General features: G+C 35.4%; 1 protein-coding gene across 8 annotated transcripts in view; it reads left to right on the forward strand.

Moving 5' to 3' along the window:
- The window catches only part of GABPA (GA binding protein transcription factor subunit alpha), a 36,471-nt gene that overhangs the window by 4,450 nt on the left and 5,795 nt on the right, over positions 1-26,226 (forward strand). For 6 of the 8 annotated variants that reach the window (XM_081073180.1, XM_081073186.1, XM_081073179.1 and 3 more), the window contains exons 2-9: positions 1,057-1,159; positions 4,416-4,560; positions 7,658-7,742; positions 9,726-9,971; positions 18,126-18,320; positions 22,268-22,321; positions 23,261-23,401; positions 23,631-23,823. In XM_081073180.1, coding sequence (XP_080929306.1) covers positions 1,083-1,159; positions 4,416-4,560; positions 7,658-7,742; positions 9,726-9,971; positions 18,126-18,320; positions 22,268-22,321; positions 23,261-23,401; positions 23,631-23,823 — 1,136 coding nt within the window. In that variant the 5' untranslated portion in view covers positions 1,057-1,082. Of the gene's footprint in view, positions 1-592; positions 849-1,056; positions 1,160-4,415; positions 4,561-7,657; positions 7,743-9,725; positions 9,972-18,125; positions 18,321-22,267; positions 22,322-23,260; positions 23,402-23,630; positions 23,824-26,226 lie in introns of those variants that run through there. The other 2 variants (XM_081073183.1, XM_081073182.1) reach the window with 2 other exon arrangements.

Consider the following 26,226-nt stretch of genomic DNA (forward strand, 5'->3'; position numbering starts at 1 on the left):
CTAGTTTATACAAGGTATGATAAAAAATACAGTGAATGTTTAAATTTTAAAAAATTATTACACTAAAAGACACATTACCATTAACCCCCCTCAAAATACTCCCTCTTACTTTGAACACACTTATCCATCGTCCTTGTTGCTTTCTGAAGCAGTTCTGGAAGTCCCCTTTCGTGAGTGTCTTTAGTTGCACTGTGGTGGCTGCCTCCATGTCCTGAATCGATTCAAAATGTTTGCCTTTCATAGTCATTTTGACTTTGGGGAAGAGCCAGAAGTTGCGTGGTGCTGGATACGGGGAATAAGGTGGATGAGGTTCTTATCTGATAGAAATTGCCATATACCAGAAGCGATGTGTGACACGGAGCATTGTCATGGGGGAGGATGATTTACAGCACACTTAAAACACACCTTCTCAACCATAGCTCACACCTGACTGACTGCACCAAACAAGTTGAAACTTGTCACACACTGTTACTAAGGTTCAACGCGCCACTTCCCATATTGAAGATCCCTGCCTTTCCATTGGATGGCACTCAGTGGCAGCATTCATCATTTTTTTCAGTCACAAGGCTCCATGTCACACATCGCTTCTGGTACAGCAATTTCTGTCAAATAAAAACATCACAGTGTGTCCTCATCCATCTTGTTCACTGGATCTGGCATCGTGCGACTTCTGGCTCTTCCTAAAGTCACAATTATTAATCAGGACATCGAGGCAGCCATGACAGTGCAACTAGACATGAAAGTAGACTTCTAGAACTGCTTCAGAAAGTGGCAAGAATGATGGGATAAATGTGTTAGAAGCAAGAGGGAGTAGTTTGAAGGGGATTAATGGCAATGTGTCTTTCACTGTAATAATTTTTTTTAAATTTAAATATTCACTGTATTGTTTGATCACACCTCATAAATATCATATGTGGGTTTTCTTTTTATATGTGAAGATTACTTCCTCTTCTTCTATTTACTCTCTGCTTTTATTTGAATTGGGTTTCTAGTTCTTGTGTATCATTTCTGTTTGTGCAAATAACTTCAAAATGTATTATACTTTAACTCTTACAGGACTGAGCTTTTGACATACTTCAACCATGACTAAAAGAGAAGCAGAGGAGCTAATAGAAATTGAGATTGATGGAACAGAGAAAGCAGAGTGCACAGAAGAAAGGTTGGTATTTTCTGAGTTTACCACCTTTTACGTTGTCAACATACCTAAATAAAATTAAGAATCAAGCCAGAGTTCTTGGGGGGGGGGGGTCTTGTTTTGTTTTGTTTTTTTCTCAACTGACCTCAGCATTTTGGGGCTTTTTCACCCCCTGACTTAATGAGTTTATAGCTGAGAGGGAAAACATTTTAAATTAAAGATAGTAATTAGCATAGCTGATAATGATTAAGCAATTGATTGTGATCATTTTTATCCCTTACAGCACTGTTTGACTGTTTTTGTTTTTGTTTTTTTCCTTTTGTCAGTTCTGGTTACTTTTATTTCAGAAAAAGCTTAATTCACAACCTGAACTAATTTAACAAATATCTATAAGTAACTGCTATGAACTAGTAACTATCAGGAGTATATGAGTATATAAAACAGTAACCTGTTCTTATAGAGGCCACATTGTATTTGAGGAGACATACAGGTGTATAAGTAATTATATAGACAGTACTAAGCATATGGAGTAGTAAAAAGTGTTAGTTCTTGGAATACTAATAGAATATTACTCCACTAAGGAAGGAGGGCAGTCGTAATAAGTTCAGAATCCAAGGGGAGAAAATGGGTAAAAATAGAGATTTGGGAGTCAAGAAGAAGGTTGAGGAAGGTTAGGGCTCTTGGTCCTACTTAATATGTTAAGCAGGAGATGAGATAATGTGCTGAAAATAAAACAGTACTATAGTAGCATATGTTTGGAATAGTTAGTGGGAATGGACAAGATTACTGAGGTTGAATAGGATGCTGAGAGTTAAGACTGCAGCTGAAATTTAAGGCCTTAATTTTTTTAAATTCATTTTATTGTGATAACAGCACTTAACATGAGATCTACCCTCAAAAGATTTTTAAATGTACATACAACAAAGTGTCATTAATTATAAGCACAGTGCACCACAGATCTCTAGAACTTATTTGTCTGGCATCACTGTGGTTTTATGCCAGTTGATTAGCAACTCCCCATTTTTCTGCCAGCAGGCTGTGGTTACTCACGTCACCTCCTCTTCTGCTCAGAGGAGAGGTCTGGTTCTAGCTCAGAAGACTGTGTGTGTGTGTGTGTGTGTGTGTGTGTGTGTGTGTGTGTGTGTGTGTATTTCATTCATTCATTCATGTAACAAATTACTCCCAAACTTAGTTCTGGCTTAGGTTATTTCATAAGCTTGCAGTTAAGCTGTCCGTCTGGCTGCAGTCATCTGAAGAGCTGAATGGGGTTATCATATCTGCTTCCAAGATCACTCATGAGACTGGTGGCAGAACCACTCACTTCCTCACCACATGGGCTTCTCCGTAGGACTGCTCTCATGACATGGCAGCTGGCTTGCCCTAAAGTAAATGGCCTGAGAGAGAATGCTCAATAAGATGGAAGCCGCAGTGTCTTTTAAATAACCTAACCTAAGAAGTGATATATCACTTCTGCCTTAGTCTTTTGGTGACACAGTCCAACCTTGGTAGAAAGTGGGAGGGAATTATAAAGAGGTGTGAGTATTAGGAGGTGAAGATCATTTTGTCCATTTTGGAGCCTGACATGCATATATTTATTTTTATTTTCCTCTCTTTCTCTCCCTCTCTCTCTCTACAAAGCGTAAAGTTTTTACTATTTGGCCCCTTATAAAAAAACTTTGCTCATATCTCCTGTAAGAGATAGTAGTGACCATGTTGACCTGGGGAGTAGCTGTGTAAAGGGAGCTGTTGTTACACAGCTGTAGCAGATTGTTGCTGTGCACCAATTTAGGTTGAGTGATTTGAGGCATCCAGATTTTTTCAAGAAAAATTGGTAATTCATATTTTTGTATTAAGTCTTCCAAGGCTTAAATGGTGTCAACAAATTGTTTTAAAATGTTTTAAATGTTGAGTTTATGTAAAATAGGTCTTTAAAAAAATCTCTTAAAGTTGCATCTGACTTAAAGAATCATTGTTAACAAAAAAAGAAAGATATAACCCACTGTGCTATAGCTGAAGAATTTGACAAAAACACAGAGAATGGCAAAAAAATATATTTTAAGAAAGGAAAAAACTTTTAAAATTTTAATACTTTTAAACTTTTAAACTTTTAAAATAATACTGTATATACCGATAACAAAAGATGAATACAAGTCATGTTTGACTTGTGCAATTATAAGAGGTGTTCAAAGTGGTTACCATCAGAAGCATCCAGACACTTCTGATTACAGTGAACTACTGCTTGAGCAACGTAGACCAAAGTGTGCACTTGTATACATTTTTTTGGCACCTCCGATATTTAGTCAAAGACCCAATTATTTTACTTTAACTAACAATAATAGTTTACTGTTACTTAAAAATAATGTGTTGTTAATCTGAAGTCATCTATTTTATAAATTTTAAAAATTTTAGAAGGAGTTTAATTTCTATACATTCATTGAATGTATATATACTTGGAATTTATGTAAAAATGGAACTTGACAAATTTTTAGGTATATACTGTTTTGGATAACTGCAAGTGAGATTTAAATCATATTTAAATTAAACATGTGAAACTTAATTGAATTTACCAATTCAACAAATAGTACTTGGTGTCTATCTTCTATTTGCTCCCAAATAAGGATTTACAAAAGATACATAGAATTACTTATGAAAGATTTTATCTTTAAGTACCTTAGAGTTTCATAGAATTCAAAGTATGAAATAACATGAAAGAGCCCTAACAGAGTTTTAAAGACAGAATGTAATTTTTTTAATGTGGAGCTATGCTGACTGTAACCAGTAATTTTCAGATTAAATTAAGTGGAAAGTATTTTATATAACTTCTATTTTCATCTTATAGTTTACATTTATTTATTTGTATTTATGTTGGGAAGGGAAATTGACTAGTACTGTTGGCTTACAAATTTTGAGAAGACTTTTAATCTTCCTTTCTGGGCCCAGGTTCTTCAGAATTACTTGAAAATATAACAAATGCAAACATTTCCCCTTAAATATTCTACATGCAATATTTCTATGTATATACATATGTATGTATATATGTAATGTAATACATTTGCAGGGGTGCTTTAAATTTCAAGTTAGCATTTCTTTGTGCAATTCAGTATTCAGTTTGGCAACATTAGTTGGTTGATGAGTCTACCACTGTGAATGGTATCTATGCAGAAATGAGTTTCAAAGACAAGCAATGTTTTTTGGTATTGAATTTTGTTTTGAGCAAATTATTATTTTAATACCCAGGGTAAAAATGTAATTGTTAACCATTATATCCTTTAACATTTAGCATTGTAGAACAAACCTACACACCAGCTGAATGTGTAAGCCAGGCCATAGACATCAATGAGCCAATAGGCAATTTAAAAAAAATGCTAGAACCAAGACTACAGTGTTCTTTGGATGCTCATGAAATTTGCCTTCAAGATATCCAGGTACTTGTTTTTTATATTTGTATTTCAGCATTTAAGTCTGTATCAGAAATATTTTTTTTGTTGGCTTTTAATCTCTATAGCTGTAGCTTTTCTCTCTCTAACTAGATTTGACCTGTATTATTATAAAATTTAAGCGTTTAGAAATAAAAACAATTCTTTCAGCACGATTTTCTCCATTTAAAGTTATATTTAAAAGATTGACTACTAAATCAAACATGTTGTTGTTTTTTTTTAATTCCATAAATTAAAATGAGAAGTTTAAATTTGAATCAGAGCTTAATGATAGAGTAATGGGAAGCACATTGACCTTGGAAGCTGAAGAAGCATGTCCTCACCCTATTTGTAAATAGCTTTTAACTTCTTTGTGCATTAGTTTCTCATCTTTAAAAGGAGATAATTTTACCAAATGATTTTTACATTACCTTCCATCTTTGTTTCCTCCAGCAATAAATTTTGGATAAGAATTTAAATACCAATGTTTATATTTATTGGAGTTTATTTGCAGCAATAGGATTTTACCTGTGGTAGTAGTATAAAAATGTATTATGTTTACAGAATATTTATAGTCTTTTTTTTTTTTTTAAATAAAAGGTAGTAGCTAGATTGGATTGCTGAAATAGTTTCTCCAGACCTTCCTTGATCATACACAAGAGTTTTATACTGTTTCTTAATACCAACTTGTACTAATGTATATTGTGTCATCTTTTTATTTTTCACTTCTTCCCCTCCTATATATTATAGAATTTTTGCTTTCATTTTTTTAAAAATTAAAATCTTATGTCTACTATTTTTATGTAAGATTTTAATGTACAATAAATTGAAATGTTTTAATGAAATGTGTGTATTTTAGTTGCCATTTAACCATACTTTTATATTTTCCTTTCAATAAGTATAGTAAATGTTGGGGGAGGTAGGAAATTGCTCTTCAAAATCGGGAGAATGTAGGTGGGTCGAATATAATAATTTCAGGATTTAAGGTTTTCTTCTGTCAACGGTGAAAGAATAAAGTAACGCACCTTTTTGGGAAAGTAATTTAGCATTTAGTGTCCATTAATCTTGAATGTGAAATAACTAGCAGTTCCCCTTCAGTGAATTGTTCGTACAGAAATGCTCACCTGCCTGAGCAAAGGTATATGTAGGAGATGTTCATTGGATGATTGTGCAGAAGCTAAAAATTCAAATTTGCCAAAAATAGCGAATTGGATAAATAAATTTTATAGATTGGAATCCGAGGCAGCCATTAAAAATTGATGAACTAGATCTATATGGGCAGTTTACATTGAATGAAAAAATAATTGCAGAACACTCCTAAATTGTCATATTTAATCTTCACATCAGTCTTTGAAGTCAGCATATTCTTAATCACATTCTGGTGATACAGAAACTGAGATTTAAAGAGGTTAAACAATTTTCCCAATCCAATGTGTAGCTACAAAGGGCTGCAGTGGAATTCGAACCCAGGCCTGTGTGACTCTGAAACTCTTCGCTTGTTTGAGGCAGATTTTTAAGAAAGTTCATATTGAATAATTCAGTGTCACTGGACTTTACCTGATTTTTCTCATATGTAAATTAAGGGGAATCTGAACTTCATCTCTTATTGTCTTTCAGCTTTAACATTTATTGGTTTTTATAATACCTGGCCTAACCAAAATGAAAGTATGACCTGCAAATACCCAACCTCTCATAGATTCTCAATAAATATTTGTTGAATAAATAGAAATATGCATAATTCATAGTATCATAAAATTCAGAGCTAACCTTAGGTCTAAGTCATTTTGCATACCGCCGTCCCCCTTCCTCTCCTCAGAAAGGACACGGAGAGTACCTTCTGTTCTCCATGTCAGTTCATGCAAACATAAACATACATTTGGAGTGAGAATACCTGCTGCTTGGGGTAATGTTTTTGTATTTTCAGATGAATCCTGACTTGAAAGCTGGTGGAACAGCTGAGTTGCACTTCTTTGAGGAGTATGACCCAAGATCAAATACCATGTTTGAGTTTTGTCCTCGTGCCAGGTCTTACTGAACTCGCTAGTGTTTTCAGTACTTGAAAGCTCACTTTCAGAGTTACACATGCCGTACTTCTACTGGATAATACCAGTGTGTACCAGAGAGGGGAGAAATCTTGATATTAAGAGAATTTTTAAAAATGTCAGGGAGAGACTATTACATTAAGGAGTGAAACTGCTACATTTGACCTGTCTCTGGGGGGGGGGGGGTTACACAGTTTGTCTGGTCCCTGATTAGGTTGGATGTGTTAGTCATCTTAGGGTTTTAGGCTTTATATGTATATATTTTTAATATTAGGAAATGTGTTTGTACTACTACTACAATATTGACTGAATTCTTGAGAGTGAGAGTGGGGGAGCCTTGTGACGCCAGCTGTATGATATTGCAGACACAGAGATACACATTTTTCAAGATAATTACAATGGAAGCCTGTTTTTAAACTGGCAACAGAAAATGTCTAGAAGTCAGAATTACTTTTTGTCATCAATTTGTCCCTGTGTGAAATGCATTCACTGTAAAGAAATATGAAGGAAAAAAAGCACTGATATTGAAAGGATATAGAATTATAATTAAAGATGTTCATAACTAGATCAGTAGTAAAGTCATAAGTCTTTTAACTTTATTAACTTTGTGATCAGAGATTTAGTTAACCCTGATCTTAAATGTGTCATGGTTTACAAGGGAGATAGGCAAATATTCTATTATTAAGTTTATATAAATTGTGCCCCACTAGTTAAACATGCTTGCTTTTTCATGACAGATAAATTGTATTATCTTCTACTTTAAATACTTTTACAGAATAAACAGTTGCCTTATGGCATTTTTTGAAATTCTAAACAAGACTTCAGAGCTAGAGAAAACCACCATTTTTAAAATAAATTCTGTTGTTTATATTGTCCTTAATTACCACCACAGTGGTTAAAATATTTTCAATTTTGGCAAATAATTAAATGATATGACAACTTGGATAATTAAATGTGTTCTTATTTAATCAGCATGCCTCAGTAATTAAGTCCTGTTTGGTACATCCATTTTTATTAAACCAGATGATTGTGTTAAAATAATCATTCATTTTACCTATATTTAGCTGGATCCAGAACGAAGTTTATTTGACCAAGGAGTAAAGACAGATGGAACTGTACAGCTAAGTGTACAGGTAATTTCTTACCAAGGTAAGTTAATTTTAGTGTAGTTATTTAAAAGTTTAATTCATATTTTTCTAATATGAGAACTCAATTTTATAAGTTTTAGGTGTTTTGGATGGTTGTCTAAATTACTTAATGTTACAAACAATGTTTTGATTTGATTATTTTCTCTGTCAAGGTGACGCAGACAGTTTAACATATTCTACCTAGTTTAATCAGGTAGGGATATATTGTAAGTTGGTAAATAACAGGATCACAGAGAGTGTTGAAAGAACAGGTTCTGACTTTACAAGAATGCCTGAGCCACATGGCAGAACTGGACTGCCAAGGAATTTGCTGCCCTGCCATGACTGGAACATGCCAAATCTGAAAGCCACCACTATAGCTATCACCTTGGAACCATGCTCTCTTTTTAGTAATCCACAGTAGCCAAAAAATAGATGTTATGTGCTTATTTATTCTCTGTTAACTCACTTCTAAGTAGGAGGCTCATGCCAGTGATTCTAGAGCCTAAATCACATCTGGAACTCTCACTGTAGGGAAATCTAGTCTCTGCAGTTTAGCAGAAAAAGAGGAATTTGAAAACGGTGTTGATTGACCCAGTCAGCCACATCCTCACAGCATTTCACTAATCTTTGCATAAGTACACAAGTTAGAAAGAAAATTAGGAAACTATTTTTGGTGGGTTGAATTTTAGTTTTTTTAAATGTGGCTTGTTGGGATTTCTAACCAGAGTTTCAGACTAATTCTCATCTCTGAACATGTATTGCTTACAACTATGTTTCACAAACCGGAGTTTTCTTCAGACTGAAAACAGTAGTTACCTACTTTCGATCCTTAATTTCCCTATGATTCACTATTGCAGGGAATAGGAAAAAAAAAATCTTTATTTTTATCTTTAAAAGCCTAGTGACCTCTCAGTGCAAGTATTCATCAAGAAGAGTTTACTTAATGAAATTTGAATAGAGGATTAAAGGATAAGTCTTAAGAAAAATATTTTTCAAAAATTCTGATTTTTTTATCATGTATATGTTTTAAAAAAGTGACTTCTGTTTACACCACCTAATGAATGATAGCTATATATTTTTTATAATACTGATTTTCACAGCAGTTTGAAAGTTTTTTTTATTTCAAATGCATTTTGATTACATTTTGATATAGATTGTAACAGAATCAGTGAGCAAACAGAAGCTGTTAAGCAGTATGATAGTTTCTTAAAGCTGTCGTTTTAACAGAAGTATCTGATATATCATCAAGGGCTAGTTTATTCTGTTTTGAATATCGTAAGGATTTGGGTTTTTCTTCCTTCAACTGACAGTGAATGTCAGAATTTAGTGATGTGAATTCCATTTAACGAACTGTGTTTTTAAAATATGTACTTTGTCCTTTAAAAAGAAAAGCAGTCAGTAAATAATTTGTTCAGAAGAGTGAATAGCTACTCATTTATACTCTCCCTAGTCTAATTTTTATTTTCTATTCCACGTTGGCACTTTTTCTCCTATGTTTGTAGGTAGGGGTGTGTGTGTGTGTGTGGCGGCAGAGGTGGTGGTGTTTATAAATCATTTCAGACTTACTGAAAAGTTGCAAGAGTAGTAAAACGCTTACTAGGTATCCTTCATCCAGGTTCCCCAAATGTTAACTTTCATTGCATTTGCTTATTCTCTTCCTCACCCCCACATTTATTTTGACCTGTTTACGAATAAGTTGCAGATGTGTTCCCCTTCTGTTCCTAAACACATAAGTCTGTTTTCGAAAAACAAGGAATTTTTTTTCAGTACAATTATCAAACTCAGGAAATATTGATTGACACAACACTGTTATCTAACCTACCAAAGTTGTGTTGAATTGTTTTTATCATTTAATAGGAATCTGTTGAATTCTCATACTGCTAAAAATATTTAAAGTGGAGTTTTGCTCTACCATTTGAGAATATATAAAATAAACTAAAGTTTATTTGTTAGTGCCTTTCATGTTTTCATTTAGATTTCTTTTTTTTAATTCACTGTTAAGGAATTGAACCAAAGCTCAACATCCTTGAAATTGTTAAACCTGCGGAAACAGTTGAAGTAGTTATCGATCCAGATGCCCACCATGCTGAAGCAGAAGCACATCTTGTTGAGGAAGCTCAAGTGATAACTCTTGATGGCACAAAACACATTACAACCATTTCAGATGAAACCTCAGAACAAGTGACAAGATGGGCTGCTGCACTGGAAGGTTATAGGAAAGAGCAAGAACGCCTTGGGATTCCCTATGGTAAGAAAATACATCATTCCATGTCAGGTAGAATTAATCTTGACATAGAGGATGCTGGGGTATCTGTTTTAGATGTAGAATTTTTAGGAAAAACACTGATTTTCTGTATTCTTTTTTGTGGGGGGGACTGAATACTGTCCATGATGGACAAATACTGTCCTGGGTTCTGGGGATAAAAAATACAGTCATGCGTTGTTTCACGATGGCGATGCATTCTGAGAAATGCATAATTAGGTGATTTCATTGTTGTGCGATCATCATAGAGCGCACTTAACACAAAGCTCGATGGGATTGCCTACACACCTCGGTTATATGGTACAGCCTATTGCTCCTAGGCTGTAAATCGGTATAGCTTGTTCCTATGCTAAATACTGCAGGCAGTTTTAGCACAATGGTAACTATTTGTGTATCTAAACATAAAGGTACAGTAAAAATACAGTATAAAAGGTAAAAATGGTGAACCCATATAGGGCACTTACCATGAATGGAGCTTGTAGGACCGGAAGTTGTGCTGGGTGAGTCAGTGAGTGAGTGGTGAGTGACTGGGGGAGTCTAGAACATTTCCGTAGTGTACCGTAGACTTTATAAACACCATACACTTAGGCTGCACTAAATGTACATTAAAATATTTTTGTTTCTTCAATAGTAAATTAACTTTAGCTTACTATAACTTTTTTATTTTATAAACTTAATTTTTTTTAACTTTTCAGCTCTTTTGTAATAACACTTAAAACACAAACATTGTACAGCTATACTAAAATACTTTCTTTTTTTAGGTCTTCTATAAACTTTTAAAATTAAAAAGTTTGTTTTACTTTTTAAACTTTTTTTGTTGAAAACTAAGACAAACACACAGGCCTAGCCAGGCCTACACAGGGTCAGGGGCATCAGGATCGCTGTCCTCCACCTCCACGTCTGGTCCCGTGGGAAGGTCTTCAGGGGCAGTGACACAGGGAGCTGTCCCCTCCTGTGATGATAATATCTTCTTCTGGGACCTGCCTGAGGGCCTTCTTGAGGATGCGTCACTCTTTTCAGAAACATGTCCATGGTGGTTTGCTTGGTTGGTTTCTTTTTTTCGTCATTGATTTGCTTTGGGCAGTTAATGCACCATGAACATTCCTCTTTGTTAATGTAAACCTTTCTGTGTTGGGGTCCATGTTTTCAAACTTTCTAAGGAGCTTGTTGAGGTCTGCAAAAGCTTCTGCCAAACCCTTCGCTGAATTTCTTGGGGGTTCTTTTTCCTCACCCGCAGTTACCTTTACTCTTGCCTCTTCTTCAGCTATGCTTTCCTGTTCCAGTTCCCTCAACTCCTCATTGGCCGGTTCCTCAGGCACCAGCTCTAGGAGCTGCTCCAAGTCATACTCACCCACACCCACGTTAAGTTGTTCGCCGTGTCAGCCACAGCCTTGTGGATTTTTCCAGTGTTTGTACTATGACATTATGATGGCTACAGCATCACTGGGTGATAGGAATTTTTCAGCTCCATAATTTTATGGAACCACCATCATAAATGTCCATTGTTGTCCAAAACATCACATATATGTAGTACACACATATGTAGTATGTGACTATAAAAAAAATTTTCTGCCCTTAGGGTGTTCTCAGTGTAGTTGAAGAGAGAGAAGATGGATGAAAAGAGATAATTGCCAGAAAGGTAACATGTTTTTAGCTGCCAGAAACTGGTATAAATGAAATATGCTGTTAGAATCTCAGAGGGCTCATAGTGTCCTGGGGGAAAATTGGGAAAGGGTTTATTATGGACAAAGAAATTGTTGGGCAGAGAAAGACATTGTAGACAAGAAATGTATGTACAAATCTAAGAAGTAGAAGTAGGAGTATACATGAGTAGTGAGAAGATTTAGTAGGCAAAGAGATATTTTGCAGCATTATAGAACTGTTTTTGATTGATGAAAATGACAATTGAAAATGAATGTGTTAGTGGTATGTGGCGTAATTTGGAGCAGGGAGAGACAGTGAGGGGAAAATGAGAATATTATTGTACTTGAGGTGTGACTACGTGATAAGGTGTCGGTTAGCCTAGACTAGGTGATTTCTGTGGGAATAGAAAGGAGGAGATACCAAAGTAGTGATAGGACTGAGCAACTGACTGATGGAGTTTTGTGAAGGTAGAGGGGAGTTTCAAGGATTAACCTAACGTCTCAATCTGGGATGGTAAAGATGGTATCTGGGACTCAGTCACATGAATTTACATTGAAGCCATAAAAGGCTATACAACCTCTGATGGAGAGAGAAAATGGAAAAGAACACAATGTTAAAGACTGGTTCCTGGACCTCCTCAATATTTAGGGTTGAAGAAAAGGAAGGGAGACGTGGAATAGCTAAAGAGAGAGAAGAAAAGTAAGAACCGTATATAGTGTCACTGAAATTAAGAGTTTTTAGATACTCAGAAGTCTTGATGCCACCAAGAAAGTCAGAGAATGCTAACAGAGTAATGGCTATTAAATTTGGTAATCAGAAGCTCATTGGTATTTTAGGTAAAAGTGACTATACAAGTGGAGAGATAAAGCTGAATTATAAAAAATAAACATCAGAAATGGAGAAAATTGAGTATTAACTTTTGATGGAGGGCAAGTGGGAAGAGTGCTGGGGGAATAAGTAAATAATATTGAAGGTTGAAGAGCTGGTGATGACCTGAGTATATTTATAGATAAATGGTGTGGAACTAGTAGGAGGAGAGATTAAAGCAAGGAGAGGGGTCATTAATTGGAGCATAACATAAAAAAGGACCAAGTTTGAAGAGTGAAATCTAGCCATTCCTTAGAGATAGGATGGTTGAAAATATTGTTATTTTTGATATGTGGAAGTTAGTATGGATGGTGTACTTGACCTTAGTGTTAGTAAGTTTTCTCTTGAGAGGAGAATGCTGAGAAGGAAAGAAGGTAGCATAAAAACATTTCAAATAATGTTTTATAGTTTGCTAGACCTTCAACAAGAACTCTTCAGTAGTAGAATCTTTTATAGAAAGTAATGTATAAAAATGAATTAGAAATAGCAGGATTATAAACTCTGACAAAGTTCCTACCAAGAATGTTATTTACTTAGAATGAAAGCTCTTTTAAGATTTTGAGATTTATTTAGTTATAGAAAGACTTTAAAATATCACTGGCGAGTTTTCTCATGAAATTGTTACCTATTAGAAAGTTTTAGAAATGATTAATATTTTCTTAGGGAACTACCATTTTAGGTTTCTATTTCTGTACCTAAGGGTAGTTTTTTTGCTAATTGCTTAATTCCGTGCAAAATTGAAATATGGTTAATTGGTCATAACTACATTAAATCTCTTTGAAACATTCATCCACATTGGAAAATTTCCTAAAGTTCACTTCACACACATCAATTTTATGTCTTGACAGGAGCTTAGAGTCATCCCTTCATATTTTCATATATATTTACATATATTCATTTTTTTCCCTTCAGTTTTAAATTTTTCAGGACTTTGCTTTTCCTGTTTATTTTACTTTTTTTTTTTTTACTATTTTACGTTAAACAACTGGACAAAACTCAAATTAATGAATTTATAGTAGTTAGAAGTCAAATTGATGAATTATAGAGAATGTTAAAACTTACTAAGAGTAAAATTAGAGTAAATATATTATTCTTGTTCTTTATTAAATAAAAATATTAAAAGATGAATATGCTGAGATTATTTTTATTTTTTCTTCCAGTTGTTTGAATAATTAAAAAGAAGGACAGATATTCATGTTTTTGGCTCGCAGCATTGTCAGATAGTGACATTTAAAAGTATTATATGTATATTCAAAAAATAAAACAGAGATATAGTTTGTTTGTATCTAACTAGCTACCTAGTTCCATAGCTCTCCCATCGCCATGGGTAAGCTCTGTCAATTATTATATATCTTTCAAGTTTGGTTTAAAGAAAGTCTTAGGAAAAACAGTAGTTCTCTAACATGTCTTTTCTTCAGTCCTACTCCCCAGTCACAACCACTTTTTGCTTTGCTACTTTTAATCATTAACTTCCTAGTATAGTAGATGAGGTAAAGTTCTTTTATACTTCTTTCCCCTGCAAAACAAAATTAAACCTTGTCTTTCCCCATTTTCTTAATTTTGTTATGTAACTTTTGTCATTAGTGATTGTGTGCAATATGAGAATTTATTTGTTGCATGACCATGATTACATTTGTACAGCTTTTAGTTTTCCGAAAGTTCAAAGTTCACTTGTCTTTTAGTTGCATAGGTTTCTATGTATACCAAGACTTACTTCTCCCATTTCCATCAGTCTGTTTTGTGCCTATCGTTAGTTTTTCCCAAATTCTCATCCATCTCTGGGTGGGATTTTTCTAGGTCTGCCACAAAGCTGTCACCCGAGGACATCGTGACTTTCCTGCAGGGCTGGGTCCCCCATTTTCCCTTGGATCTCCTGTTTTCCTTTTTCTTAGTTATATTCTCTCATTTACTCGTTATTCTCATTCCCTTTTAATAAGTTCATTAAGAAAGAGCACCTGGGAAATAAATAAATATATTTTTTTACTTTTTTTGGTGTGTGTGGGGGGGTGGAGACCACGCATATTTGAAAATGTCTTTTATTCTGCTCAGGTAGTTTGGGTGTAGACTATTAAATTGAAAACAGGGTTTTGAAGACCCTGTTCCATTTTGTTATACTGTAAGGTATTCAGTGGGGGCATTCTTTGCATACCCTATTTTTTTCTTTCTGGAAGCTGTTAGGATCGTCTCTTTATCTCTGGTCTTTAATGGGTTTAGTGGTATGTAGTTTTTTTTTATTTGCTATGGCTTTGTGGTGCATAGTGTAGCGTTTCAGTCTGGCCCTGCATTGTCCAATGCAGTAGCCACTCGTCTCACGTGACCACTTGAAATGTGCCTGGTCTGAATTAAAATGGGCCATAAGTATAAAATACCCAGTACAAAAAAAGAGAAGAATGTATAAAATCTTACTAACTTTTTAGATCAATTACATGTTAAAATGATAATATTTGGATGTGTTAAGTTAAATGAAATTATTATTAAAGTGAATTTCATCTTTCTTTTTTAAGGTAGCTTTTAGAAAATTTAAATACACAGTGGGCTGCATTATATTTCTATTGGACAGTGTAGTGCGGATCTAGACAATTGTATCCTTCACTCCTGGGAAATTTTTCTGAATTATTATTTTGAAAATTTATGTGTTTCTTGTTCTTTTTCTAGAACTCCTGTTGAATTTCCTGGGTTGATCCTACATCTGTTTTCTTCCGTTTTTTTCTCCTTATCTATTTCTACTGCCTCTGCCAATGTGTTTTATCTTTATATTACAACCTGTCTGGTTTTCAATTTATAAGGGCACTTTATTTTTGGTTGTTACTTTTCCATAGCATTGTGATCTTATGTTATGAATGTCATGCTTTCTCTTACCTCTCTGAGTATATCAATTATGGTGGGGGTAGAATTGTTTTTTGTGTGTTTTTTAAAGTTTGTTACTGCATTATTTCTGCTCTCTAGTTGTTCTGTTTTTCCGTTTATTTTTGTTTGTTTAATGGTTTGATGTTAGCCTCTCAACTAGCTGATTACTCTTGACCATACGTAAGAGGGAATAACTTTAAAGCTGATTAGTTTGAAGTTCTGGAAGGGATTTACTGACTACGTGCTGGTGAGGGTGGGGTATTGGTTTTTTCATTAAAAGATTTTCAAGTGTCATTATGTTTCGATATGTTTCCTGGGTCTCTAGCTTCTCTGGAGAATTGGCCAAACACTTGTCAGGAGTAGAAGGTTGAGGTGAGAATTTAGGATTAATGTGTATGTGAGTGCTGCGTTCTGGAAGTGGAACAGGACATGGAAGGAGGGAGGGGGAAGAAATGAAGGGGGTCTCACTCTTTAGTGTGTAGACTCTTCTTTTTGAGGTCAGTTCTCTCCGTACCTGCTTTGTGATTCTCCCTGATCTAAAGTGTTCCCGTGTCCCCACCTCATTTGTGGGGATGCTTTCATTCAGTTGGGTCCTGAGAATGAAGGAGAGGCCCTGGAGGTTCTAAACATACCATACTTTAAATCAGTCCCTCGTTTGTCACTGAAACCTCTCCTGCTACCTGGAAGCACCACGACCTGAGCCAATGAGGGGGCTCCGTCGGCAGGAATACTTCCACTTCTTATAGGCATCCTCCTTGATAGGTGTTTAGGTCACAGCTTCTCCTGCTCTGCTGGATTTTCACTCTGCTTACTGTCTTCAAAACAATATGTGGAAATCTCCCATCCTTTCTGTTGATTCTCACTCGTGTTCCTATGAGTTTACATCTTTTAAAAATTCCTTTACTATCATTTTACTAGGTTCTCAGAGAAAAGAGACAAGGAGAACATTCATGGCCAATTAGTAATGTTAGACCAGACGTCCTGATATTATTTAGGAAAACAAATCAGACTAATTCTGTTACCTCCTAACTTTTTTGATCTTGACACTTTTTGTTTATTATGTTTATGAAAAATGAGCTTTCTTGGATTTTTAAAAGGATGTGGTTTAGGATAGCTTCTCTAACTTTCCTGAATCCCTCTTCAGTTGTTTTCAAGTAGCATTAAAAAAAGAGAACCATTTGCTTTTTTGGTTCCTGCCTGTTCCCTTACACCACTTTTATCTGGACCTTCCTTATCTTTTCCTTCATGTTCTTGTGGTACTCAATTTCGATTACACTCCCACTCTCCTGGAAGTGGTCTTGGCTCAGTTTGAAAAACTCAGAGATGCTACACTGCTCCAGCCTCTTAAACCATCCCACAGACCTTTGTACTCAGCTGCTATCGGATGGGGCAAAACTCCTTTGAGCTGCTCCTTTCACCTTGGCCTGTTGTGCTTTTAATGACTGCTTCCTGGCTATGTTCAGGTTTTCCTGCACTCACAGTGGAGAACGGGTCAGATGTCCCTTTGCTTTAGCTGCAGATGCTGATACCATGGAGGTCTTGTGGCTATTATTGCTTTGTCTTCACCTGCATGTATTTCAGGGTCCGTGGGGGTACTTGTCACAGGATTTTGTTGTAAATGTTCACGGATTTTTGGTTTTGCTCTCTAGTTGCTTTTGGTGACTTTTTTTTTTTAATTCAGAGAAATTTAAAAACATTGTTGTCCTTTTCTCAGAATCCTCCTCCCTTAACTTCTCTGTGAAAAAATCAAATAAAAAAAATCAATTCTGTGGCTATCAGTCCTGTATTCTTATGTTGATTCGTCTTTACTGTAAACTGGCTCTTGATAACTACCCAAATGTTATTTTCCCCTGTGTTTTCTTACTGAATGGCATGCATCTTGGCAACATATAACTATGTTTGGGTAGATCATATTTTCCATGCATTAATACCTATATACAAAATCAATTCAGCTAGTATTTATTAAACTTCTCTGGGTAGAGTGCCCCGTTAGGGACCAGACATATAGCAATGAAGTATTTGTACATGTTGGCCATCCTTTTCATTTGTGAATTTAATTAGATAATTAAAAATGATGAGGAAATAAAATTATTTCTTACAAAAATCTTGACTTTTTGTAAGATTCCACAAATATTGCACAAGGCACTGTGGTAGATTTTGAAGATAGAATGATTTACAAGACACAGTCCTTGTATTTAAGACCTTGATGTATTATAGGGGAAGACAGCTGAGTAATAGGCAATTAACATGTTGTATTGTTAAGTGCCACCATAAGGGTAAACACAGGAGCAACCAGAATTGGACAAGAAGCAAAAGGGAGGAAAGAGTCTATTGTTCACATTTTGGAGACTAAATCTAGCTCCCTAGAATCCCCTTTTATTTTTTTCCCATGCACCACATCATACTCTGCTATGAAATAATTTTTAAAACTCAGATAACTTACTCATTCCTTCCAGGATAATCATATATTTTATGCCATCTGGCCCACTGGAGAGCATTTTGCATTTTGTTTTTCTTGGTACGGTTCCAGACTAATTGATGTAGAACCAAGTGAATCCATCAAAAATTGAGATTGAAAAGGAACTGAGGAGAAAATGTAGCATAAAAATCTTTTTACTTCATATACTGAGTTTACTTACTTGGGGAAAACAAGCTGTCTGGATTTTATCTGTGTATGCGTGTGTGTGCACGTGTGTATGGGTACGTGTGTTGATAAGTTAGCTGTAAATTTATATAATATCTAAGATGGAACTAGCCTAATGGTGATATTTTTCTTTTCAGATCCTATACAGTGGTCTACAGACCAAGTCTTGCATTGGGTAGTTTGGGTAATGAAAGAATTCAGCATGACTGATATAGACCTCACCACGCTCAACATTTCAGGACGAGAATTATGTAGTCTCAACCAAGAAGAGTTTTTTCAGCGCGTCCCTCGGGGAGAAATTCTCTGGAGTCACCTGGAGCTTCTCCGAAAATGTATAAAATCAGAATTATTTTCTGTTTACATTGTAACTTAAGTTTAATTTTATTTCTTTATAACTTTGTTATTGTGATTGTTAATTGATAATAGCAATAGTACTTAACGTTTATTAACTGTATAAGGCTGTGCTGAGAGCTTTATATGTAGTACCTTATTTAATCTCTGTATCAAGGCTGTAAATCATTACTTTCCTTATATTTTAGATAGGGAACTGAGGCTTAGGAGCCCCATAAAATCACAGAGCTAGGGAGTGGCAGAGCCCGGATCCAAACAGGCTAACACCAGTCTTACCTTAAATAAGATGCTGTGCCCTACTCTTTGCTCTCTCGTATGTTCTAGTTGTTGACTTCTGTTTCCCCTGTCACTTCTTCCAGGTACTGCTCATCTTCTAGAAATTTAAAATTTTTCACAGGTGACTTCCCTCTCATTCTCTTCATTATCAGTGAGATTAAATCATTTAAAATTTCTTTTAATTGAATGGGGTTTCAAGAGAGAAAGGAGAAGTGCAAGGTTGTAACCCACTGTCTTGATTTGGAAGCCACCGGTTATAAGTGTTTCCATGTTTTCCACAGACATTATTATTATGATTAGGTGACTATATACAGAAATTAGGAACCACTCAGTTGTCAAACACAAAGCTCAAATAAATGTAAATTTTTTTTTGGAATTTTAATCCATTTTATGTTTCAGTGACTATCTCTTAAAATATCTTAGCTAAGTAACCCATTCCCTAACAGTGTTTTGTAGATCACAAATGCTAGCCAGACCCACATATTTTTCAGAATGTATAAATAGGACAAACTCTGACTTTGTTTTTGTAATGGCTATGGATGAAATAGTAATTGGTAGCATTTTGTTCTATTTGCCCGGTAAGGGGAAAGCTTCGGTGGAGGGATTTTCCATAGTCATCTATCTACTGCTTAGGGTTTTCATCCAGGCTGCATTATCTACTATTGAATGAGAAGTGAGCTCTGGAGAGAAGCTTTCCTTCATTGTTTATATCTGTAGTTTCTCTCTTGTATTGATTCTCTTAAGTATAGGGGGAGAGGAATATCTATGACATTAGAAGACTTAGTACATTCATTACATTTATAGGGTTTATTTCCAGTTTCAGTTCTTATTAGATAAGTAAGTTGAACGTTCTGTTTGAAGGGTGGTCCTTGGCTTCACAGGTTTTCTCCTCTGCAGATGAATAAAATAAATTGTGAATCATTTCAGGTACTTAACATGCGAACCATGTTTACTTAACACATGTTCTTGGGGGATCTTTCAAGAATAGGAAAAGAACAGCACTTGGATTAGTTTAGTTTTTTGCAGATTCATGGTTTTCGCTGTCACTTCCAGGTCAGCACTTCGTTCTGGTTGTCTCTTCCTGGTTCTCCTAGGTAGGCTTTCTCAGACTTCAGAGCTCATTCAGAGACTATTCCTCGTACAGGGGGAGAGCGATGTGTATCTTTCCATTTTTTTGGTGGTACAGTGAGTCTTCTTCAGAAGAGCTCTGCTCTGCAATTGTTTTATTTTCAAAAGTAACAAAGCCCCACAGCTTAGGTAAGTGTTTCAGGGAGTTCCTTGCCTGTCCATCCATGATTCTTTGCTCTGCTCTGGCAAGGAAATCCCATCTGGTTTAGGAATCTAATGCTCAGTTCAGAATTTGGTGATGGGCAGAATGATACGTAAAGCTATTTCTGGCAGACTTTCCATAATTCACAAGCCTGACTTCTCAGAACAGGCTCCTTGGGGCAGTGTAGTACTCTGGCCCCTCTTGTAGAGTGAAGTCTACAGCATATCTCTGAAAGGTTCAGTCAGCCTGGCGTATCTTGTCTCTTCCTCCTTAATGGTCTGTCAAGGAGAAGTTAGATACTTGCATTAGACTACCCACCAAGCCACTGCCTTTTTGTGGTTCCCTTTGTGTTGAAACTTCATCCAAGCTCTGCTATATGTGGGGAGACAATTAGGAAATGTTCCCAGTACCACCAGCTCTGTGATGTGCTTCTTCCTGATGTGAATATCTTGTCTTCTGTCACCAAAGGAAAAGCTCAGTGTGCAGAGCGTTTCTTTTCTTTTTTTTCCTTTTTTTAAATTTTATTGGGGAACAGTGTGTTTCTCCAGGGCCCATCAGCTCCAAGTCATTGTCCTTCAGTCTAGTTGTGGAGGGCGCAGCTCAGCTCCAAGTCCAGTTGCCATTTTTTTCAATCTTTAGTTGCAGGGATCCCATGCACCATCCCATGCGGGAATTAAACCGGCAACCTTGTTGAGAGCTCGCGCTCTAACCCACTGAGCCATCCGGCTGCTCCCGGAGCATTTCTTTAGGAAAGGATTGCCTTACAACTTTAGTGTCCAAAGTTTCTTCATAAAATGGCTACGTATATCCTAGAGCTCTGCCTCCTAGGACTTTACTTCCTTTGTGCATAGCAAGAATGTGAGGGCTGCAGGGGAATAAGTTGGAGCTCCTAGATAGTCTTAGACCAAGCTTTCAAAAACCCTGTTGCTATATCGTACCTTCTGTCTTGAGAGTTCCCAGGAAACAGACCAAACTCTTTCTGTGAATCAGGACTTAAATGCAGCTCTTACAGGTTCGTCACATCTGTGCTGTGTGTTGTGACTCTCTGTTTTTCATCTTTTTAGGCTAGGGCTCCTTTGTTCATTTGCAGTCACCAGTGGAATAAATACAATTTCTATAGCACTTTGCCTCTTCAAGTTCCTTTTATAAAGTTTTGGGTTTTTTTTTTTTCTTTAAGAGAGACAACAGTTCTTGGGGAGAATGTTCAAAACTAAGAATCTGGATAAAACAGTGCTTCTTAAAAGCAATTTCCTATAATCCTCACCAACACATGAGGTGGTGTGGTTGGTGTGGGGGTATCTCACTTAAACGTGCGAAAATTAATTTTCAAGTTGGTCGAATAATTTACCAGTCACACAGCCAGTAACTGAATGCTCAGATCAGAACCCACCCAGATCTATCTGAGACTAGTCCCACATAATCATTTAAACCCACAAACTCAGGAACCCCAAAGAAAGCTCCCATCTGACAGGTAGGACTCACACCTCTTTTTAGTTCCCCAACTCTGTGTGTCTGGAACTAGATCCCGGCATGGTTACCAAAGTAGAACTGTGTTGGGAGCCGGGACACAGGTGACTGCTGGTGGGTACAGTTTCAATTTCAAGAGAGAAGCATCATGCAGTGATAGGCAGTAAATAGGCTAAAGCAATAGAGACTGGGAAGTGTGCCTCTTGTTTGACAAGTAAAGAGTGGCATTTAAGTAGGGAACAGCAATAGGTGAGTAATGAATGGTTGTCTAAAGGGTGATATTAGGGCCTTCTCCAATGTAACTCTTTTTTGAGAGCTATATTTGTAGACATATTGAATTATTTAGTTCAATTGTGACATTTAGGAAAGCTACAGTTTTATTGAAAATTTAGCTATGTTTAAGACGGAGTGTTAAAAATTAAAGCAGTATTATTCAAAGTGGATGTTAGATCATTAAATTATGAAGATTTTTCAGATCATCTTGAGGGAGCCTTTTTGGTGACGAATGTATATCTAAATACTTGCAGCATGGTGTATATTCCCATCTAACCTGACCCTGAAGATTTCCATCTTTTATGTGGTTTTATGTAGGTAGATTATTTGACTTAGATATAGGCATCTACATTTAGAAAACCATGGTTCCTTGAATAGTGAACTCTAAAAGAAATTGGGGTTTTCCCTTTGTCACTTCTCTTAAAAATATCTGTTCCTTATAAAGTGACTCAAATATTTTTTAGGTTATCATGTCAGTAAATTTCAATTGTTTGATGTTTTGCTTTTTTGTTTGGTTGATTTTGGTTTTAATTGTCGAGTTTCTTTTTAAAAAATCGTGTTCATGAAGTTCAGTTTTACTGGATTGGGGTTTGCATTTCTGGTTTTCAAATGAAAACAAAATTTTCTATGTGTGTTCTTCAGATGTGTTGGCAAGCCAAGAACAACAGATGAATGAGATAGTTACAATTGATCAACGTGAGTATACATGCCCATAATACATGGTCCATTTATCAATAAGAAATGTTTCCTTTATTCCATATTGCGAAGTAGTAAAAAGGAAAACTGATTTTTAAATTTTGTATGAAGTATTTGAAATATACAAAGAAACAATAAAGTATAACATCTGTGTACATTGTAACACCATACACTATTAAGAAATAAAACTTTATATATAAAATTTACCTGTTGTAGATCCTGAACTTGAAATTTGTCATTCTATGCATATTTTATATTTTTACCAACTGTGTAACTATAAACACTATAGCATTGTTTTGCACATTTAAATTTGGGGGGTAAAATAATAATATACTGTGCCTATCGTATTATAACTTGCTTTTTTGTTTAAAAGTTGAGACTTACCCATGTTGATACTTGCAGCTTGAGTATTATTCATTTTCACTACTGTATATTAGTTTTAAAACTTTGTGAACATCACTGAATTAGTATATATCAGAATGTATATGTGATTCTCTGGTTGTAATACCATGGGGTTTCTACCTTTTCAGTCTTACTAGGTATTAGCAAAGTTGTTATATCAGAGTGGTGGAATGAGGCTGTACTCTCATAAGTAGTGAAATACAAGTTCTCATTCATCCACATTTTCTCTCAACATTTGATAAACCATTTTTAATGAACTAATATTTTATAACTGTCTACTAAGTTATTTCAAAAATAAGACCAACTTTTATTCAGTAAGTTAAGATTCACAAACTGGAATGCAAACATACTATCTTATCCTCTGAACTTTTTTTGTAATTTTTTTCAAAATTGTAGATTAAGCCTTTTTGAAATGAGACCTTTTGTTGAGGTAATGAGAGGGACAGTAAACTAAGTGCATTTTATGTCGTTCAGTAGTTTTTTTCACTGTTTGTATTAGAAGGGAAAAAAAAACTTTCCCCTTGTGTTTCTCTGCAGCTGTGCAGATTATTCCAGCCTCAGTGCAGTCTGCTACCCCAACCACCATTAAAGGTATCAGCAGTAGTGCAAAGGCAGCTAAAGTACAAAGAGCTCCAAGGATTTCAGGAGAAGATAGAAGTTCACCTGGGAACAGAACAGGTATTTTTGCATTGTCATCTGATATTTAGAAAGTTTTGTCATATTATGTATATATTTTGTTTGATTTCAGTGTGAGTATGGACTACTTATCTGGCAGTGCTTAGACAGCATTTGGAAAAACATTTGTGTTCTTAGCGTGGCTGAAATAGGAACCAGAGAACCTGTTTGTTGCCTTTTGCCCTCTGTTAATTCATAGCGCTGTGGTCATTGCTTCTCCCTTTCAATTTAGGAAACAATGGCCAAATCCAACTGTGGCAGTTTTTGCTAGAACTTCTTACTGACAAAGATGCTCGAGACTGCATTTCTTGGGTTGGTGATGAAGGCGAGTTTAAACTAAATCAGCCTGAACTGGTTGCACAAAAATGGGGACAGCGTAAAAATAAACCTACGATGAACTATGAGAAACTCAGTCGTGCATTAAGGTAAGCATTTATTACCTTTTTTTCTTTTTAATATCAAGCCTTTCTAAAAATGCCTTCTTATTCTAGGTATAAACATTGTTATGTAATGATTTTAAAATGCTTGTTCATAAGATGATGTTTTCTTTATAATCTAAAAACTAAAATTTTCAAACTTATGTTAAAAAAGGCTTTTTCAAAAAATCTTTAGTAATAATTTTTAGTAGAATTTTGAGAGTTTTTTTAAATATTACTCTAACATTATTTTTTTGTTTGTCAGGGAAAGCTTTTATTTCTCCTTCATATCTGAAGGCTAAGTTTACTGGATAGATTATTCTTGACTGGCAGTTCTTATCTTTCAATATTTTGAATATTTCATCCCATTCTCTCCTGGCCTGTCACATTACTACTGAGAAATTTGCTGATAACCTACTGGGGAAAAGTTACTTGTTTTTAATCTGATTTAAAAGCATATACTACTCTGTTTAAAAACAACATGTTTTCTGTCATTTAAGTTACAGATAAAATCTATCGTTTGCATAGATGAACTGAGTGAAAACTTGAGCAGATATGCAGATATTTTCAACTTTTATGTTTAGATGCAAACTGTTGACCCATTTTCCTATTTTTCCTCCCCCTACAATCTGCCTAAATCTTAGTATTCATCAGTAACTAAAATTTTCAGTGTGCTTATCATTTAATCTCAAACACATGGCGAACTATCTAAAGATCTTTTTGGTATAATCAGAATTAAAACTGTCATTTTTGATAGTTGATGTGGCATACATACAAATCCCCTCAAAATTATTGATGAATTATTAGAATTAATAATTAAGATGTCGGTTCTCCCTAGATTGACCAAAGTTTCAATGCAGTAACCATCTGAATAAGATTTTCCATAGAACTTGGCAAGGTATTTGTAAAATTTATTTGGGAATAATAATGTACCACGATAATCTGAAGAAGGTTGAGTTTCACTATAAAGCTGCAACAGTAAGAACAGTGTGCTGTTTGTTTAAGACAGACAAATAGACCATAGATTAGCATAGATAGCTCAAGAAGAACCAAAAATATAAGAGCATTTGATTTAAAAATGGCAGTGGAAAGAGGACATGTGGAAAAGAAATACTTTTTAGTCAGTGGTGCTGGGACAATTGACTGTCCATTTGGGAAAATAAAACTTCCTCACATCATAGTAAAAATCAGTTCATATAACTTGTAACTCAAAATGTCAAAAGTAAAATAGGAATCTAGAAATACCTCCATGAGTTTGGTAGATGAGGAAAGACAAAACTAAAAGCACTAACCCTAATAGAAAAAAGATCAATAATTGGACCACATTAAAATTAAGACCATCTGCTCATCAGAAACCATCATCAAGAGAGTGAAAGGCAGGCCACACATAATCTGATGTAAGATGTGTATCTTGAATATCTAACGAACTCTTACAGATTAATAGGAAAATGAAAAATGGGCAAGAGACTTATACACTGTAGAGATTTTCCAAATGTCCGTTAAATGTATGCAGAGGTGTGCAACCTCGTTAGTAATTAAGGAAATGCAATTTAAAGCCACAGTTAAATGGTACAACACACACCCCAGAATGTCTAAAATTAAAATGATTACTAGTGCTAGGAGTGTTTGTGAGGATATGAAGCAGTGGGAATGCTTCTACACTTTTGGTAGGAATGTGAATTGTAGCCTGTAACCCAGCAGTTTCTCTCCTAAATATTTAACAAATGAAAATGTACTTATATGTCCACATGTGCTCATAACAGCATTATTTATAACATTCAAAACCAGAACCTACCCAAAAAACAGGTTTCCCCCACTATCCAAAAGTAGAGCGTTCCTGTGAAGTCTTTCATAAGCCAAAATGGCATAAAGCGAAGAAGCAGTTACCATTAATTTATATGGGAGTTTCTGAGCGTTGCCAGACCCTAAAAGTAACCTACCATATCATACCAAATGACACGTGAAATCTAAAACAACACATAACACATAGTAAAAACAGGAATGCACAGAATAAATCGAGATAAAGCACAGATGCTCCCAGACAGTTCAAAGCTTCGGCAGTTCCTCGGAAGGGGCTCGGAGAGTACACACTGCCTCTAAAACGGCTGCTGCAAAACAAATGCTAAGCACTATTTTGCTTTTCGCCTTTTCTTTGTAAAATGGAAAATACTCTGAATGTTTCTTGATTAGCAAAAGCAGGTAGTAACACAGGTCTTTCTTAAGTGAAGGGGCAGGATGCAAACTTTCAGAATGTACAGGATACTTGTAGATACAACGGTAGTGAATAAGTAAGTTGTGTCCGGAGAATATACTGTGTGTCCATAAGAATGAACTACTGCCAAAAGCACTGATATTGGTGAACCCAAACAGTGTATACACTGTAAGTTCGAAAAACAGGAAAACTAAATTACA

Source organism: Rhinolophus hipposideros, assembly GCF_964194185.1.
Source record: "Rhinolophus hipposideros genome assembly, chromosome: 2".
NCBI lineage: Eukaryota > Metazoa > Chordata > Mammalia > Chiroptera > Rhinolophidae > Rhinolophus > Rhinolophus hipposideros.